Source organism: Delphinapterus leucas, chromosome 14 (assembly GCF_059928025.1).
Source record: "Delphinapterus leucas isolate spDelLeu-1000000601 "Yukka" chromosome 14, BTC_Dleu_Yukka2, whole genome shotgun sequence".
Taxonomy (NCBI): domain Eukaryota; kingdom Metazoa; phylum Chordata; class Mammalia; order Artiodactyla; family Monodontidae; genus Delphinapterus; species Delphinapterus leucas.
The window spans coordinates 16,325,462-16,342,758 of record NC_143142.1 but is presented as its reverse complement, the minus strand read 5'-3'; the positions used below and the strand labels follow the sequence as shown (position 1 = coordinate 16,342,758).

Sequence of the window (17,297 nt, the reverse complement as noted above, 5' to 3'; positions counted from 1 at the left end):
GTCAGAGACCTGAGGTGGAGGCCAGTGATCAGCACTGGCTGTGATCCCGGGAAACTTCCTCATCTGTAAAACTGGGATTAAAAATTTTACTTCTTGCTGTGGCTGGGACGATGAAAGGATGAAGTGTTTTGTAAGTAGTAAAGTGATACACAAATGTTGTTATTAATGTGTTGTAAAGCCCCCAAAGCAGGCGCATTTTTAGTACCTTTTACCTCCTCACACTCAGCGTATATGGCAGATTGAGTGTGTGATAAATAATTTTCAGGGGAATGGGGAATATGTAAATGTTTTTTGCCTATGTACCGCCACATATTTTGAATGTAAAAGAATGCATTTTTGCATTTCTTCTCTGCCAGAGAAAGCCCAAAACATTATTTAAAAATGACCCAGGGACTTCCCTGGTGGCACAGTGGTTAAGAATCCGCCTGCCAATGCAGGGGACGTGGGTTCGAGCCCTGGTCTGGGAAGATCCCACGTGCCGTGGAGCAACTAAGCCCGTGCGCTACAACTACTGAGTCTGCGCTCTAGAGCTCGGGAGCCACAACTACTGAGCCCGCGTGCCACAACTACTGAAGCCCACGCGCCTAGAGCCCGTGCTCTGCAATAAGAGAAGCCACTGCAATGAGAAGCCCGTGCACTGCAACGAAGAGCAGCCCCCGCTCACCGCAACTAGAGAAAGCCCACGTGCAGCAACGAAGACCCACCACAGCCAAAAATAAATAATTAAAAACAAAAAGAAACAGTGAAATTACAATGTTAAAAAAAATGACCCAGTTTACTACAAATATAAAGGACAGAGAAAAATGTTAAATGACACTCTGGGGATGCAATCGAACTTAGAATGCAGAAAAACTATGAGATAAAAGATCCAGTTTCTTCACTAAATGCAAATTGGAAAAAAAAAAGACGGAAGGGGAAGTGTTACAGACTTTTGGGACATAACAAGTAAACAGAGTATGTGGACTTTGGAGTCTGATACTTATCAATTATAAAAAGACATTTATGGGACTTCCCTGGTGGTCCAGTGGCTAAGACTCCACGTTCCCAATGCAGGGGGCCTGGATTCGACCCCTGGTCAGGGAACTAGATTCCACATGCTGCAACTAAAGATCCCACAGGCCACAACTAAAGATCCCACATGCCACAACTAAAGATCCCACATGCCGCAACTGAAGATCCTGCACATGGCAACGAAGATCACTAGTGCCACAACTAAGACCCGGCACAGCCAAATAAATATTCTTTTAAAAATAAATTTATGGGACAACTGGGGAAATTTGAACACTGGATACTAGATGATATTAAGAAATTGTTTTAAGCTTTTTTACGTGTGATAATTCTGGTGTGTGTTTTACAAAAAGAATCTTTTTCTGATAGAGATTTATGTGAAAGTGTTTATGGGTGAGATGACACAATGTCTTGTGATCTGCCTTAACGTGGTCCAGAGGGGAGGTGGAAGAACTGGGTGGCTATAGATGAAACAACACTGGCCATATGCTGGTTAGTGTTGAAACTCAGAGGTACATAGATCGGAATTCATCTTATGTTTTTCACTTCTGTGTATGCTTGAAGATGTCTATAATGATAAATAAAAACAACCAAAAAACTAACCTAAAAATTAAAAAATTGAGGTATATAATGATATTGGAAAGCTCTCTAAGATATAAGTGGAAACAAAAACACAAGACATGTGGAGCAACATCTCACTGATGTTTTTAAAGAAATCTGCAAAAAGTATATTGTACACCTGTATATGCATAGGGAAAAAAGCTGCAAAAAATGCATACCTGACTTTTAACAGTAGTGTCTGTGAAGAAGAATGGGATTAGGAGTGAGGGCGGGTAGCGGGGAAACTCTCACTTTCAGTTTTGTATTCTTCTGTATGATTTAACTTTTAAAATTGAGCACATACTCATGTTACTTTCAGTTAAACAAGTGGTGCCCACTCACTTTGCGATGGCCTCATCCCGGTCCCTGATGGCCTTCTGAAGCTGCTCCTTTGGTTCCTTGTCCTCAGATGTCATTCTGAGTCGGTCTCTCTCCTCCTTCAATGCAGTCATCTCCACACTCAGCAGTGTCACCTAATGAGAGACGAAGGGGATAAACGTGATGATACCACTGCTGCCGGCCTGGGGTGTTTCCCTCCAAGAGGGAGGAGGGAACAAGGCCCAGGCAGGCTCAGGGCCTACGTGCAGGGCAGGTTGGTGACTTCCTGCTGCCCCCTGCTCCAGGAGAGAGGAGGCCTCATGCTAGGCTGCAGCTCAGTGGCCAGGGAAGAGCTCAGCCCTGGGGCCAGATCCCTGTTGTACAGAGCACAGCACCTCCTTCATTTCAAGGCACTCTCAGGGACCTAATGAGTGAAGGCCACACACGCATCAGGGCACTGAAACACATTTTTGGGGGTAGGGACTCAAGTTTTGTTTCTAGCCATCTTCCACTCAACATGGAACAATGCCCTATGTTTCACAGGCCCCTGGCTGGTCCCAAAGCCTGGAACCTGGCTCCCATTTCTGTGACAGCACTTGACGCAGCCTGGCTCTTTCACCTTCTTGCTTCAGCTCCCCAGGTCAAAGCTACATGGAATTTAGACAGAAAAATGATGTCATCACCTTTCACTTCAAGCCTGTTACCTTTTCTGTCGTCCATGCCTCAGTGAATGGCACTAGAGCCCATTCACTGGCAGTCAACCTTTGGTGGTGAGATGCCCCTCCTAGGGGCTCCCTCAGTGACCACAGCTTAACCCACCCACTGTACAGAGTAACCCCTTGAATACCTTGAGCTCTGCCATGCGAGAAGTGTGCCCCATCTGTGTGTCTCAGAGCCTGAGTGCACACAATGCTTAATCCCAAATGCTTGTGCAGTAGACAGTTGTCATTTTTGGGCTAGTCAGCATCCAAAATCCCTTCCTATCTGGGGCATTCCTGGCTGCATGGACCTTGGTAGGAGGCAGAGCATGCCCTCCCACTAAGGAAGCCAAAAGAAGAGACATCCTTTCCTAGGTGCCTTGGTCCCCCACCTGGGGCTACAGCAAAGCCATCGGCCACTGGGAAGTTAGTACATGGACAACAAATGGATTTGTTGCCCCACTCCCCGTGGCTTCCTGTTTTGGAGCTCAGTTCTCCAGCCTTCCTGTTGATTCTGTAAGATTTCAGATTTAATTCCAATATATTCTCTTTCTGCTTAAGTTAAGCAGAGAGAGTTTCAGTTGTCTGCAACCAGAAACCCTGCCTGGTAGAGCTTTCAATAAATATTTGTTGAATGAATGGAAGGCGGGGAGCCCTTCGTCTCAGTTGATAGGATCAGACTAGAGTCAGGATGCCTGACCCTGCCCTCTTATTAAATATTACACATACTTTTACATCTTTCCAAGGGGAGATCCATCCATACAGGTCTTTCCCTCCCACAAGGGGACAGACATCACTTTCTGTACACTCCTCTGCTCTTCAAGGCCCAGGTCTGATCATCTTTAGACAATGAAGCTGAGCAAAGGCCCCAGGACTAAGGCCGAAGAGCAAGTTTCCCTGGAGGTACTTTGGACCCCCCCCCAAGCTGAGGCAACACAGTTGCCAGCTCCTGGGGTAGCAGCCACTGAGGAGCAAATCAGAGGACACCCAATAATGAAGAGGTATACAGGACAATTTGTTGTCGCTATGGGCAATGGATTTTGTACTCTCAGGTGCGTGGTAGGGAATGTACCTGGTGCTCTGTGCTTTCATGGCAGGGACAGCTCCAGTGAGCTGGGTGAGAAGCCTTAGGGAAGAACAGGCTGGGCAACTGCACAAGCCAGGGCATGCAGGTGCAATGAGCCTTGAGGCAGATGAGGCAACAGGTGAGAAGCCCAGCCTCACCCTATTCTTAGCAGCTTCCGCAGCCTGGTAGGCCAGAACTCAAGACCCAGAAAGCACCTGGCAGAAAGAGCCAGCCCTCCTCAGACCAAATGAGCCCTGATGTGGCCTCAGGCCAGCTGTGGGACAGCCAGGTGTTCTGCCAGCTGAGTGAGTGACAGATAGAACTACATGCTAGGCAGGAAATGCCAACATTTAATGTGCTCCAGACAAAACTCCACAAGAACTTTTTGCTTTGGCCTGGAAAACCTGATCAAGGTAGAGACTGCCAGCTTAGGAGTGACAAAGGACTTACCCTCTCTGAGCTGCACATAAGTTCCATAAAAAGCAGGAATAAAAAGAACTATTCTGGGCTTCCCTGGTGGCGCAGTGGTTGAGTCCGCCTGCCAATGCAGGGGACACGGGTTCGTGCCCCGGTCCGGGAAGATCTCACATGCCACAGAGAGGCTAGGCCCGTGAGCCGTGGCCCCTGAGCCTGCGCGTCCGGAGCCTGTTGCTCCGCAACGGGAGAGGCCACAACAGTGAGAGGCCCACGTACCGCAAAAAAAAAAAAAAAAAAAAAAAAAGAACTATTCCCCACCATCAAGTTGTTGTGAGGATCAAACAAAATAAATAACATCAAGGGCCCCGCTCAGGGTGTAAGTGCCTCTCCCTCCTCCCCCCATATAGACCTTCCAGCTGTCATGAGGACCCACTGGGTTTGTTTATCTGCTGACTTACATTACAGCCACCCCTAAATCCACTTTTCCCCATTAAGGTGGGTGTCCTCGAGATTGAATAGCATCAAAGGAAACATCCTGAAGTCATATATCCAGGGCTGACAATCATTTGCATGCCTGCTCTAAGAAAGGTGCTGCACTAGATGCTTTAGGAGAAGACAGAAGTACGTCAGACCTTGAGCTTGTTCTTGCGGGGGGTCTAAGGCTGGACTGGGAGGATGAGATGGGAGTGAGCGTAACCATGACAAGGCAGGGCCAGGGGGCTCCCTGAGGAAGGGAAGCAAGAGAGTTTTGAGGAGGAAGTGAAACCTGATCAGGAACTTGAAGGATGAGTAGGGCTGGGCTGTATGTGCAGGTGATGGGGGAGAGTCTTCCAGGCAGAGAGAGCGGAAGAAAAGACCCAGATGTGGGAACACAAGGGCAGCCTGTGCCACGCCCATCTGTAGCCTACATTCAATTCTGCTAAAGCTAAGGAGGTGAGATGGAAACAACAGGAATGGAGGCTGGATGGCTGGATGCAGCCAGACCGTGGTGCCAAGAGGGCTGGAAGCTTCCCATTACTCGATGATGGGAAGTCAATCTAGAACGTGCAAGCGGTGTCCCATGTTCAAGTTGTGCTTCAGAAAGATGGATCCATATCATATGGAAGGGTGACTGGGCTGGGGGAAGACAATCAGCTGGGAAGTGAGGACCAAAGGCAGGGTGTGAAAGAATGAAGGTCTGAAATGGGACAGTGGCTAGGAGGATGGAGGAGAGAGAACCTGCTGAGATTTTAGAGAAGGGGTCACCGAGATCTCATTAGTAAGGGCCTCAACTGCTCCCAGCACACACTCCCCAGAGTTTTCATGTCCCTGCAGTAACTGGCATGTGCTTCAGTCAAGCATAAAGGAGCCAAATAACCGGGTTGGGGACTGTGTTTCTTACTGTGCCTCCCACGACCTGGCTTATTGGCCTGGGAATTGGCGAGGAGCCAAGAATAACTACTTTTCATATTGCTCTGCAGGTCCTCCCTGGCTCCTGGCAGCAGCTCCAGACCCCACGGGCAGCGCTCACTGGAGAGCTGCAGGGATGGGGGAGAAAAGGCTGAATGGGTGGGCAGGGAGCTCTCCACGGCCATCACGAGGGCAGGAGGCAAGTCTTCAGGTCTGGCTATGGGTTTCTGCCTCAAACAAGTAGTTATCAATTAAATTAAACCTGGGCTCTCTTTTATTTTAAAATTTGGGAAGGCCTCTGACGGGGTGGGGTATTGCAGGCACTTCACCTTCCAGGCCCCATACCTTTTACCTCTGGCCTAGTTTCTAGGAGAGAAAAGAAAGCAGTGGGAGTGGAGGCTGGATCATGGGCGAGGTCAGACCATGGTCTAGGATCCGTTTGCTGGAACCTCGGTCACACGCCACCTTGTCTGGGCCCTGCTCCCCAAAGGGTACAAAATTGGCCTGACTCCCCTCATGATAGCGAGAGGCCCTGGAGTGCAGAGGCCTTGTCACATCCACCCAGCGCCTCTCGAGGTCTCGGGCAGCACAGGCTTGCGCTGAGCTAACTGCACTAGGCACCTCTGCCCGCCATGATGGCTGCCATTTCCACTGTCCTGGTAACTCATCCCGCATCCCATCCACTGCCCTGGGAGGTCAATGTTACTCACAAGGGACGGCTTGGCTAAGAGCTTTGCAGCTTTGACTAAGGAAGAGATGACCCCTGGCAGAGGCCCAATTCTATACCCTACTTGGGACCAAGTGTGACCATCTGCTTGATGAGGTTTTTTGGAAGGGAATCCACAGGAACTGACCTAACCAGTTATCAGTTGAACTTTTAAGGAAAATTCCCTGGTAGAGATGGTCTCCTAAGCAGTTCCATAGCAGACTCTCAGCAACCTCCACCTTGCTAATGTTTCTGAACCCAATAATGCCCTCTCGGGTTTCCAGTTTTCTAATTCAGAGAAGCAACAAAGCGACTTTTATTAATCCAAAGAACCCTTATATCTGCTTTCTCTTGCATTTTATTCTTCGAGTTTGGAAGGTGTGACACTCCCCCACCCCGCCCCAGCCAAACGAACGACCACCTGAGGGTCTTAGGTTTTAGGCACAAGAATGTCTTTGGCTGCCCAACCCTACTTCCCAGGGGTTGGCCAGGAACAAAATACAGCTTTCAGGAGCATCTTCCTGTCCTCCTTATCTGGTCATTCACAAGAAGAAGAGAGCAGTAATGGCTGGGGATGCAATATCTTCCAAGAGAATAATACTAGGAAGTCTAATGGGTACAACCAAAAAAAGGCAGGAGTTTATTTCTGTAAGTTCCTTTAAATTTAAGAAATACTGACTGAAGTGAAAGCCAGGCTTAAATTCCATCTCTCAGCAATCTCTTCCTGTAGCAGGAAGGGATGACTAGCTTTGGACAAGGAAAGAAGGGGGTAGGGTTTAAAATGGTACCTGTCTGGTGTCCCCCACAAGTGGGACAGAACCTCCACACGTGACACCAGTCAAAGGGAAGAGCGTTTATTTATCTCCTAGGATAGATTTTAGAAGCTCCTTTTTGGGTGGGGCTGCTCCTAAGTCCTTTAAAACTTTTCAGATCAGAATATAGATGTCCTTCTCCAGTGTTCTTAAGAGATGAGATCATGATCAAACAGGAGAGGAACACTGAGAGCAGCAGTAAGTGCCTCTAAAGCTGAAAAACAGGCTGGCAGAGGTAACGGCACTTACAAAGGGAGAACAGGCCTGCAAAGATCAATTGTTCCTTGGTTTGCAAACTTCCCTGCTCAGAAGCTGCTGGAAAACCATCAATAAGCGTCCTGGGAGCTATGGCACTTTAAACTGTCAGAATCCACCCAATTATTTGGGCTCTGTAGAGGGCAGTGTGTCACTGGAGGAAATGGAGGGTCAAGCTATTCTTATCCCTGACAATTTCACTTTGGCCTAAACCAGAGGACTGTCTTCTTCGTGGCCACGCAGCATGTGGGATCTCAGTTCCTTGACCAGGGATCGAACCCGGGCCCCCTGCAATGGGAGTGTGGAGTCTTAACCACTGGACCACCAGGGAAGTCCCAGGCTTCTTTTCTTGAAGACACCCAGTTCACCTCAACTTTAGGTCACCGCCCCTAAGATCTGTCAGAGGAGAACTGCTTCTCAAAGAGACGTGGGAGAGGGAAACTCACAGGGGTCCTGAGGGAGCTGGGGACACGTGCACATCCTGCGCTGGGGTGAGGATGGGGGTGCTCACCTGACTGTGGAGCCGCTGCAGCTCTTCTAGGCTTTGCCTCAGTTTACCCCTCTCTCCCTCCATGAGTTCCCTTAGGGCTCTCGAATCCTCACTGGTCTGCCTTATCTGTTCTTCTAAGGAGTCATCATCAATTCTCCGGGAGCTCTGACAGCAAGAGAGAGAGAGCCGGCCAACCAGAGAGGTGGTGAGAGTGGAGGGGAGTGGAGAGATGGTTAGTGGGAGAGATGCAGAAGGGAGAGAGAAAGAGGAAAGGGGAGCAATGGGGAGGGGAGCAGAGAGATGGTTCGGTTTGGGGAAACACAAGATAGTGGGGGGATGAGGAGGAGAGGGGGAGAGAGGAGAAAAAGAGAGGCAGAGGAGGGAAGAAATAGAGGGTTAGAGGAGAGAGATTCTCTTGCTCAATTTCAACGTGCAAACAACAACTAGACATTTATTTTGTTTCAGGTTTCGGGGAAGGGAAATTGTGTGGAGCCAACAGCACACCTCACTCTGACAGCTCCCTTTCCCACACTGACCCGGCCTCCACACTACAGTACGTTCCACAAATCAACACAGCATGTTCAGGTAAGGACAGCCACCCTTTCACCTTACTTCACCTCATATGGGTAGAGAGATGCAACCATTCTGTAGGAGGAGGAAACCTGAAGAAAAACAACAACCCGAGAGCTGGGGTGGTGAATGGACAGTAAGTCTGGCAGAAATCTGACATGAAGCTGGAAGAAATGCCCGTGTGCCTGGGAAGCCTGTGGGAATGTTCCTCTCCTCCACAAGAGGAGCCACGTCTGGAATTCTAAAAGGCCCTTGTTGTTGATCATCCCAACTTTCCGTGCTCACTTCTAGCCTTCGAGCAGAGAAGCTTCAGATCTTTTAAGTTTGCCTGTTCAAAGCTAACTCCACCACCAGGACCAAGGGACTACAGAAAAGTAACTTGCAGTTTTTACCGGGATGCAAATTTCTACAGTCAAAGCCTCCCAGGAAAGCCCTCGCACCAGAGGTCCCTGTGGCCTGCACGTAACCGCATGGAGGGAGGCCTCCTCTGCATCCTGTGCCTGCAGGAAGGGACTCTGGAGTCTTCCATCCCCGGCATCGGGCCCTCTGCCTGCTCCCCAGTGTTCAGTGCTCTCACACGAGGGCTCAGAAGAAATTCTTGCAGACGTTATAAGGTTCCAGTTCTAGGGTTAACCTCACCCTCTGCAGCATTTGGTTTCAACCTCCCACCAGCCAGGTTCTGTGGAGCAAGGAGCTCTCAGCTTGGCCTCTTACCGTGGGCTCCATGCCATCCACAATGCTCTGTATCAGTCTCTTGAGCTCGCTGAGAGCAGTGCGCAAGCTGCCTGCTGGTACATCCTTGGCAGACGACGTTTCTGAAGACTCGTCCATTGAGGAGTCCGTGGAGACGGCCGAGTCAGCGCTGTCATTTCCTCGAAGGTGTGAGCAGAGATAGCGAACCTGGCAGTAGGCTTCCCAGAGCTGCAGTCTCAGCTGCCCCACAAAGAATTATTCCTGATTATGGATTCTAGAGAAGACTGCCACCAGCCATCTTCTTCTAGTGTATGAATCCAAGATACTAGTTATAGGGAAAGTTTTTTTTTTTTTTTTAATCACCTGTCCCAAGAAATACTGATACTTATTCTGGGCCCAGTACACCTATACAGAGTCCCAATTCTTATTTTCCCTGTCCTCAAGCCCCTCCCATTTGCACATAAAGCACATCTTTATATAGTCTGTTACTTTGGTGGAAGTCAGCGCATGATTGGGGGAATGAGTGGTTATGAGTAGAATGAAAAGAAGCTAATTGGATGGATCACGAATGTTCTAAAACCCTGTCAATACAAGAGGTATGAGGCTGATATTAGTCAACAAGCATTTCCTAAGAGGCACTGCTTCGTGACAGCTCCAGCCAGCAGGCCTAGGGGCTTGCACAAGTGCAGACCACGGGCCCCTGCCAGGCTGAAACTAAACAGCAGGCACGGGGTGACAGGGATGGCCGACGGGCTCTCAAAGGCCAGGGTCTGCCCCAGGATCCCTGGGCAACCTCACGTGCCACAGCGGTGGCGATGCCAGCACCTGCTCTCTCTCCTGCTCCAGCTCCTCGGCCTCCATGCTCTGCTCTATTTCAGACAGGAGGGACGTGCTGGTGGCTGCAGAGCTCTGCAGACTCCTCTCCTCAGTGAGCTCCTCCACCTTCACCTGCAGCTGTCGGTAGGAGAGCCGTACCTCCTGGAGCTCCAGCTGGCTCTGATGCAGCTTTCAGAGAGACAGCAAACGGTGGTGAGGCGGGCTGAACCCAAACAGAAAAACTGACCCTGAACCCAGTCATGCTTTTAGATCCTGCTACCAGTTTACAGAAAAATACAGAGGAGGGAAGAACTGGCTAGACTATGTTAAGGGGATGCAGTCAGCAAAATCCAGATTTGGGAAATTCTATAGGACAAATAGCTCAGTTTCTTCAACAAATAAATTTCAAGAAAAAAAAAAAAGAAAGATAAAGGGGGAACCTATAGATTAAGAGACTTACGAAACGTATCAGCCAACTGCCACATGTGGACATATTTTAATTTGTATCTTGATTCAAATGAAAAATGTGAAAAACAATGACATTTATAAGACAATTGAAAATTTGAACACTGACTAGATATTTGATGATATTAAAGGAAATATTGCTGAAGCTTCTAGGTGTACTAGTCCTGTGGTTATATTTTTTTATGTTCTTATTTAGAGGTATTCTTTACTTACAGATGAAATTATAAAAATTCTGGGATTTACTTCAAAATGAGAGGGGAGCAAATGGATGTAATGAAGATAGGGCGGGACTGGCCAGGAATGAACGGTTTGTAGAGCTGGACAATGGGTTACGTGGGATGTCACCGTCTTATTCTGTTTTTGAGTTCATCTGAAATTCTCCAGAATAAAATGTTCAACATGCAAACATACAGGCATACAAAGTAAGGCACCATTAGACTCTCACCAGAATGGCTAAAATAAATAATAGTAACAGAATAATAATATCAAGCTCTGATGAGGATGTAAAATAACTGGGACTCTCATTTCTGGTGGAAATGGAAGATGAACCACCACTGTGGAAAACTGTTTGGCAGTTTCTAATGAGTGAAATGCAGATCTGTCCTACTATTCTATGATCCAGCTGTTCTATCCTATGATCCAGCTGTTCCACTCTTAGGTGCAGACCCAGTAATAAATGACTGAAAATGCAGATGAAAGACAAACAGGATGTTCACAGCAGCATTATTCATAAAAGCCACAGATGGGAAACAATCTAAACACCAGTAAAGATAGAATGAAAAAAAAAATGAAAAAAAAAAAAAAGATAGAATGGATATATTCACATGCTGGAATACTACACAGCAGTGAAAAAAAGAACATACTGCTACTCTATGCCACAACATGGATGAATTTCTTAGACATGATATTCAGCAAAAACCAGACACAAAACAATATATAATGTATGATTCTATTTATAAAAAGTTCCAAAACTTCATTGAGATACAAGAGATGAAAGTCAGAATAGAAGTTTGCTTTTGAGGAAGTGTTAGCGTATTGACTGGGAGGGGGCAGGAGGAAGACTTGTGGGTGCTGATAATGGGCTATGTCTTGACGTGGATGGTGTTCACACAGGTATATATAAAACTTCAACGGGCTATCCACTTATGATCTGTATGCTTTACTATATGCATGTTGTACTTTAATGAAAAAATTAAGAGGAAAAGGGTTGTTTGGAAAGGATCTAGGGGTGGGATCTGGAATAACATCTGGGCAGTAATACCAAGAGTTCCCAAACCCATGGGAAAAGCAGTCTCTCCCTACTTTGTGTCATACCTCATGGTTTACAGATAAGGCCCTAGGCCTGGGAGGGGCCTTACATAGCACTAGAAGCTCAGAGGAGGAGAGCGACACCAGTGGTAGAGAGGGGACAGCAACGCAGGCATCATGACCTACGGGCCAGGGCTCCTTCCCTCTCTTTCGTTGCCACTACTTCCCCCTTCTCTACATTCTCTTGTGGCTCCTTCCCTGTGGAGTCCAAACAGGGCACTGCTACCTGGCGAGGTTGTTACTGCTGAATGTAAGGGGAGACCCTACTGTGGCTGCTAAATGCCACACTCTTACTAATATACTCCATCACTACACTTACTTTTAGCACAACAGACCCTAATTGCAGAATCAATCTGTTTGCTAACTGCTATGCACATGTCCATATACTACACGTGCACAGGAGCAATGTTTCCTACTCTTGTATTTGTGGACTGCCCACCCTCCTTTTAAAATATATTTTTGGGGGTGAGGATGGGAGAAGGACTTCTGGGGATTTAAATTTAATTATTTTATCCTTTTATAAAATAGCATTTCTGGGTCATCCCTGTTCATTAAAAAGAGTGAACACTGTATTGTCTTTTCCAGACTGTCATCCAGGTGGGCTTATGGCTCCTGCAGAGATGCAGAGACGAAGGGGCAGTGGGCAACTCAGAGCTCTGTGGTTCTCATGAATGGGGCAAGCTGCCTTGCAGAGCCCGCAGCCAATCATTTTGGTGCCCTGGGAGCCTCTCTTCTGCTGGTCCAGTATCAGAGAACATTTGCTAATGGCACCAGTGGTCTGGATGTGCCTTAACTAGGAAGAGTTTGGAGCCTGGCTGCTTGGAGAACAAAAAAGGAATTGGCAAGCCTGCTCTGCATGGTTCCAGTGGATCAGCAATACCTGCTGGTCCAGTGGGAACTCCTCCAGCCTTGGTTTTGAGGAAACTCAGAAAGAAGAAATTAGGTTTTGGTTTTTTTTTTAAGATATGCCTAGGAAGCATTTGGCACAATTACAAACGGCATTTACTAAATTGACAAAATGCTTTGCAATTATTTTCTAGACAACTGCACATACATCTCAGCAGGAGAAGTTCAGCACAGACAAGTACAAGTTCTTAGTCACTGGACAACATTAGTTCAATTACTCATGCACACTCAAAGGTGCTTAATTAATTATAACAGCAAAAGAACAAAGACCAGGACAGGTCTGCCCTCTCTGGTCAATAATTGATCCAAACTCAGAAAAACCAAACCAAAGCAAGGAAGAGTCTATTAAATATAAGAACCCTCTAACGTAAGAAATATCACCCTTTATAAAACAAAGATGAAACCAAATGTATTTATATGTGTGAACAAGGAAGACACCAAATGTCTTGTGATTGGAGAGTATACTAAGTTCAATACTCATGCCCTTAAAGCTGGCAGAAGTGGGGGCACTCTCCCCATTTTACGTTGCAGGAACTGAGATGGTGTGATGTTAAGTGATTTCCCTAATGGTACACACCCAGAGTCAGGGCGAGGTCTAGACTCCAGTTCATTTGCTTCCTGGGTCCCTACAGTAAGCAGGGCCTGTATTCTCTGCTGATGAAAGCCACCCACTGATTGGGACAAGGCCCCTGCACACATTTATAAGATGCTCAGCTTGGTATGAAATAGGGCAGTTAAGTTGCCCTCAGAGGGACAAATCCTTTACTGGGTATTAAGAGTTCAGCAAAATGCCTGATTTTTAAATTTACTGGGTGCTCAATAAGTAATAATTTTTATCCCTGCTCAGCCTGAAAAAAAAATCAGAGTTGGATTTGATCAGTGGTTTAAAAATCTGTTTGACAGTAGAACCCCAGTTACACAGTGAACCAGATTAAAGAGGGCTACTCTGCCTGTGGCAGCCCTGTTGCCCTGCCTGCTCAGCCTTCTTCTCATCCCTTTTCTGAGGAAAAGGATTAAAATCATGGGATTAGATACATTCCAAGGCCACTAGCTCTACATTTTACAAGTCTGATTTAGGACCATTCACCTACTCCCTGAGTGAGCTGAAATTTCTATTTCTGTACAGGCCGTTTCATCCATAGAACTAATTAGCAACACCTTAAGGAGATTTTTATATGAAAAAAATTACAAATAGTTCGGAAAGATGAGACTTCAGCCCATAAATGCAGATTTTCCAAATCAAGGTGGGAACTCCCTGACTTGATGTAGGCCCTGCACTAGTGATACGCTCTTACTCTTGAAGAAGCCCAACTGGAAGACAGCGAGTGTGCAGATGGTGAGGATGTGAACATGGTGTGACTGCGGACTCTGCCTGCTAGAGAACATACAGCCCACCGTGCCAGCCAGGCACCGCATGGTCCACACTGGTCCTGGCTCTTCCCCATCTCCAGGTCTCCCATTCTTGATATGAAATAAGGACTTTTCATTTGTGAATTCATGCTGAACTAGAAGTTTGTTTTAGGCAGGGCCATTTTCCCATTTTTCTGTACTTCTTTTCCTTCTCCTCTCCATACTCTACCTCAGCAACCCTCAGGAGAGTGCCTGATGGGGTAATAAATGCTGAAACACTGACTTCCAGAGGCAAGTGATACACTGGAAGCTATCATTGAGCACCAGGTAAAGCAGGTAGGAGGGTCCTCTTCTGGATTCTACCAAGGACTTACTACACTTCTTAGGATAAAGGATTCATCTTTCTAAGCCTCAGTTTTAGAATATATGCAAAACCACTCTGTTCTCTGTAAAGTGGCATACAGATGTTCATGCTATTATTGTCGTCAACCTTAAAATATGAACAAACTCCTTTCCATTTTGAAAACTGCTGTGAGGCTTTAGCCAGCATCATTTTCTATTCAACATTTACTGAGGCCCCACTCATACAGAGTTCTGAGCTGAAGGTATAAAAGCATGGAGAGAGAAAAACTGTTAATTTGCCCTAAAAGAGGTTAATTACTCAGATGGCCATTCAACTGACGGTGTCAAGTGACCTTAGCCTAAGAGGTCTCCTTAGCCTAAGAGGTCTCCTTAGCCTAAGAGGTCTCCTTAGCCTAAGAGGTCTCCTTAGCCTAAGAGGTCTCCTTAGCCTAAGAGGTCTCCCCAGCCGAGGGCTCTCCTCAACAGCCAACTGCTCTCCTCAACAGCCAACTGCTGAGCCCAGTGGGGCCTTCTGCGGCCTGGTCTTTGGGTGGGGACACACCTGGCACTTGAGTATACTTGGCTGACCACTTCCACACGAATGGCACCATTGCAATCTACTCCGCTCCCTGGCACGCTCAGAGGATGCCCAAGGGGAAGCAGCGCATTCTTTGCCACTGGCCCCAGTGGTCCTAGGCCAGCACAGCAAAGCTTTCTCAGCAGATGCTACACTCTATTTCTGGGGAGGCTGAGTGATTATCGTTTTGTTTAGGGGGTTGTTTCCTGTCAAGTGTGAGCTTTGGGATTCAGCTGAGGCCTGGTGGCAGTTCCCAAATAAGTACAAATATAGCCATGAAGCAATTTCCTTTAGGAAGAAAAAAGAGGCTAATTAGGCTCATAGAGGGGTCAGCCTGTGCCTTTGTTAACAACTGGCAGAATCAGGATACAAGTCTTGCTGTGTTCAGTGGGCAGCTTCTTGGTTTCTGTTCAGTGCCAGCCAACTAAATGCATCAGCCTGGGGAAGCAGCAGCAGAGAGCATTGTGAGCCAAGCAGAGTCACAGGATCCCTCTGAAATCTCCGGCAGGTTTCACAAACCCCAGGAGGCAGAACAGCACTCCTGGTGTTCCAGTCATGTTAACAGCCCAGAAAGAACTCAGTGAAACTGCTCCTGGGGCCAGTGGCTCAGAACAAATTGGAAGGATGACCTGTGGTAGCACTGTGCTTGTTCTCGGCAGAGAAAGACCAGCCCAGTTAGCAGAGCCTGAGGAGAACCATAACCGGGCCCAAGGAGAGACCTCTCAGCTTTACCCACTCCTGACCCCAGTAGTGGCACTGGCCTCCCAGCCTTTCCCTTTGGCTGGGCAGCTAAGCACTCCTTTGATCTGACCCTGGTCCTACATGACTGCTTCTCTGCCCCAGTACCTGGAGGTCTTTGTCATGGCCCTGCCTCTCCAGGATCAGCACCCGGTCCTGTAGCTCCTCCACAGTCCCTTGGAGCAGGTCATTCTCCTCTAAGGTGGCACTGAGACGGTGCTCCAGCTCCCGTTTCCGATCCGACAGCATCTTGATCTGAAAGGGTGGAGAGCCACAAGGGTGGCGTGGAGTTACATCCGGGCTGATGAGTATGGAGGGAGGGACCAGCCCCGGAACATGAAGGCAGGTGTCTCTCCAAGTGCTCTGCGCAGGGGCCTGGTGCCTCTACCTCTGAAGGAACAGCTGTGAACTCTTAAGCTGAGGAGAAAACCCCTCCCCTTTGGAAACCTGTCTGGGAAGGGGTAGGAGTTGAACTTTGGGGAAGCTGGAATGTGGGGTGCGAGGCAGAGGCAAGGAAGGTTAGTGCTCTCTGGAAATTCCACAGATAAGACAGAGGAGGGCCCCACCTTGCTGCCTATAACTTTTTTTTTGGCCCTGCTGCACGGCATGTGGGATCTTAGTTCCCTGATCAGGGATCAAACCCGTGCCCCCTGCAGTGGAAGCGTGGAGTCTTAACCACTGGACCACCAGGGAAGTCCCCTGCCTACAACTTTACTTCAACCCCACAGTTTATGGGGCAGTGGAACCTAATCTGCGGGACCATTCTTCTTTCTCAAGTCCTGAGCACAAGAAAATGCCCAAGACAGTCTCTGGAGCTGCTGTATTCTCATATTCTATGTCTCTCCTTTGTCCTTCCCCCACTGCTGGCAGGTCTGGCTCTTGAGTCATGGTCCAGACCCCGGGTTAATGGGGGAGCCAGAAGGATACAGAAAACAGAGCAGTGCCTGCATCAGCCCGTGTCCTGGGAAGGAACATGACATGGACACGAGTAAATAACTGATTTTACTTAAAGTATCTTTTGCTTGAGCAAGAAGTTTGTGAATAGAAGCAATTTTTCTCTTTTTATTAAACAGGTTGATATGTTTGTACACTGAGTATCTAGCTAGTCTCAAGAAAGATACAGACCTTCTTTTAGGAAGGTCTGTCTTGTCTCTTCCGTTTCAGTGAGAAAGCAGAGGAAAAGAGGAAAGAGATGCTGGGTAAGAAGCCACCCAGCACTCCCCAAGGCCAGCGATGCTTCAGCCCAAGAATACTGCCCTGCTCGGGGGCTATGGGAAGCCTTCCCAAATCCCTTCAATTGCTAGTGGCCTTGGGAACTTTTGGAGTCCTGCAGGTCCCCCAGCTCCTCCCATTTATCAGTTTTCTGCTAGAATTATCTCTCAACCAGTTTCTTGTGAATATTCTCCTGTTGTGTTTAAGATGTTCTCCACACTCTCTAGTCTAGCATGACAACAATTCACTAAAAGGACCAACCTCAGACTGTTTCCAGGGGAGATTTGGAAATGAATGTCTAACTTGTCCCAAGTCCTCTGAAATCTTTACCTTCCCCTGCGTTTTGGCTGTTCTCACTCTGAATTCTGTCCATAGGGCACAGATCTTCCCTGGCCACCCACCCATCAGATAGGATGCTGTCCTGGGGAAATGAAGTATGTGGCCTTTGTCCAGAGGGATCAGGTATCTGGCCAAACAAAGAAACACTGTCTCTCAAGTGTGCACCTGGGTAAGGGACCGAAAGGAGCAGGCCCTTTTGTGAATGGGTCCACTATTCCCCAC

At 47.7% G+C, this 17,297-nt stretch overlaps 1 protein-coding gene across 4 annotated transcripts in view; it reads right to left on the bottom strand.

Annotated features, from left to right (window-relative positions):
• The window catches only part of BICDL1 (BICD family like cargo adaptor 1), a 99,355-nt gene that overhangs the window by 9,179 nt on the left and 72,879 nt on the right, over positions 1-17,297 (bottom strand). For 2 of the 4 annotated variants that reach the window (XM_089894550.1, XM_022600336.3), the window contains exons 4-7: positions 15,633-15,779; positions 9,848-10,027; positions 9,044-9,262; positions 1,951-2,081 (exon numbers count right to left, since the gene is read on the bottom strand). In XM_089894550.1, the coding sequence (XP_089750676.1) occupies positions 1,951-2,081; positions 9,044-9,262; positions 9,848-10,027; positions 15,633-15,779 (677 nt within the window). Of the gene's footprint in view, positions 1-1,950; positions 2,082-7,780; positions 7,925-9,043; positions 9,263-9,847; positions 10,028-15,632; positions 15,780-17,297 lie in introns of all 4 variants that reach the window. The other 2 variants (XM_022600335.3, XM_089894551.1) reach the window with 2 other exon arrangements.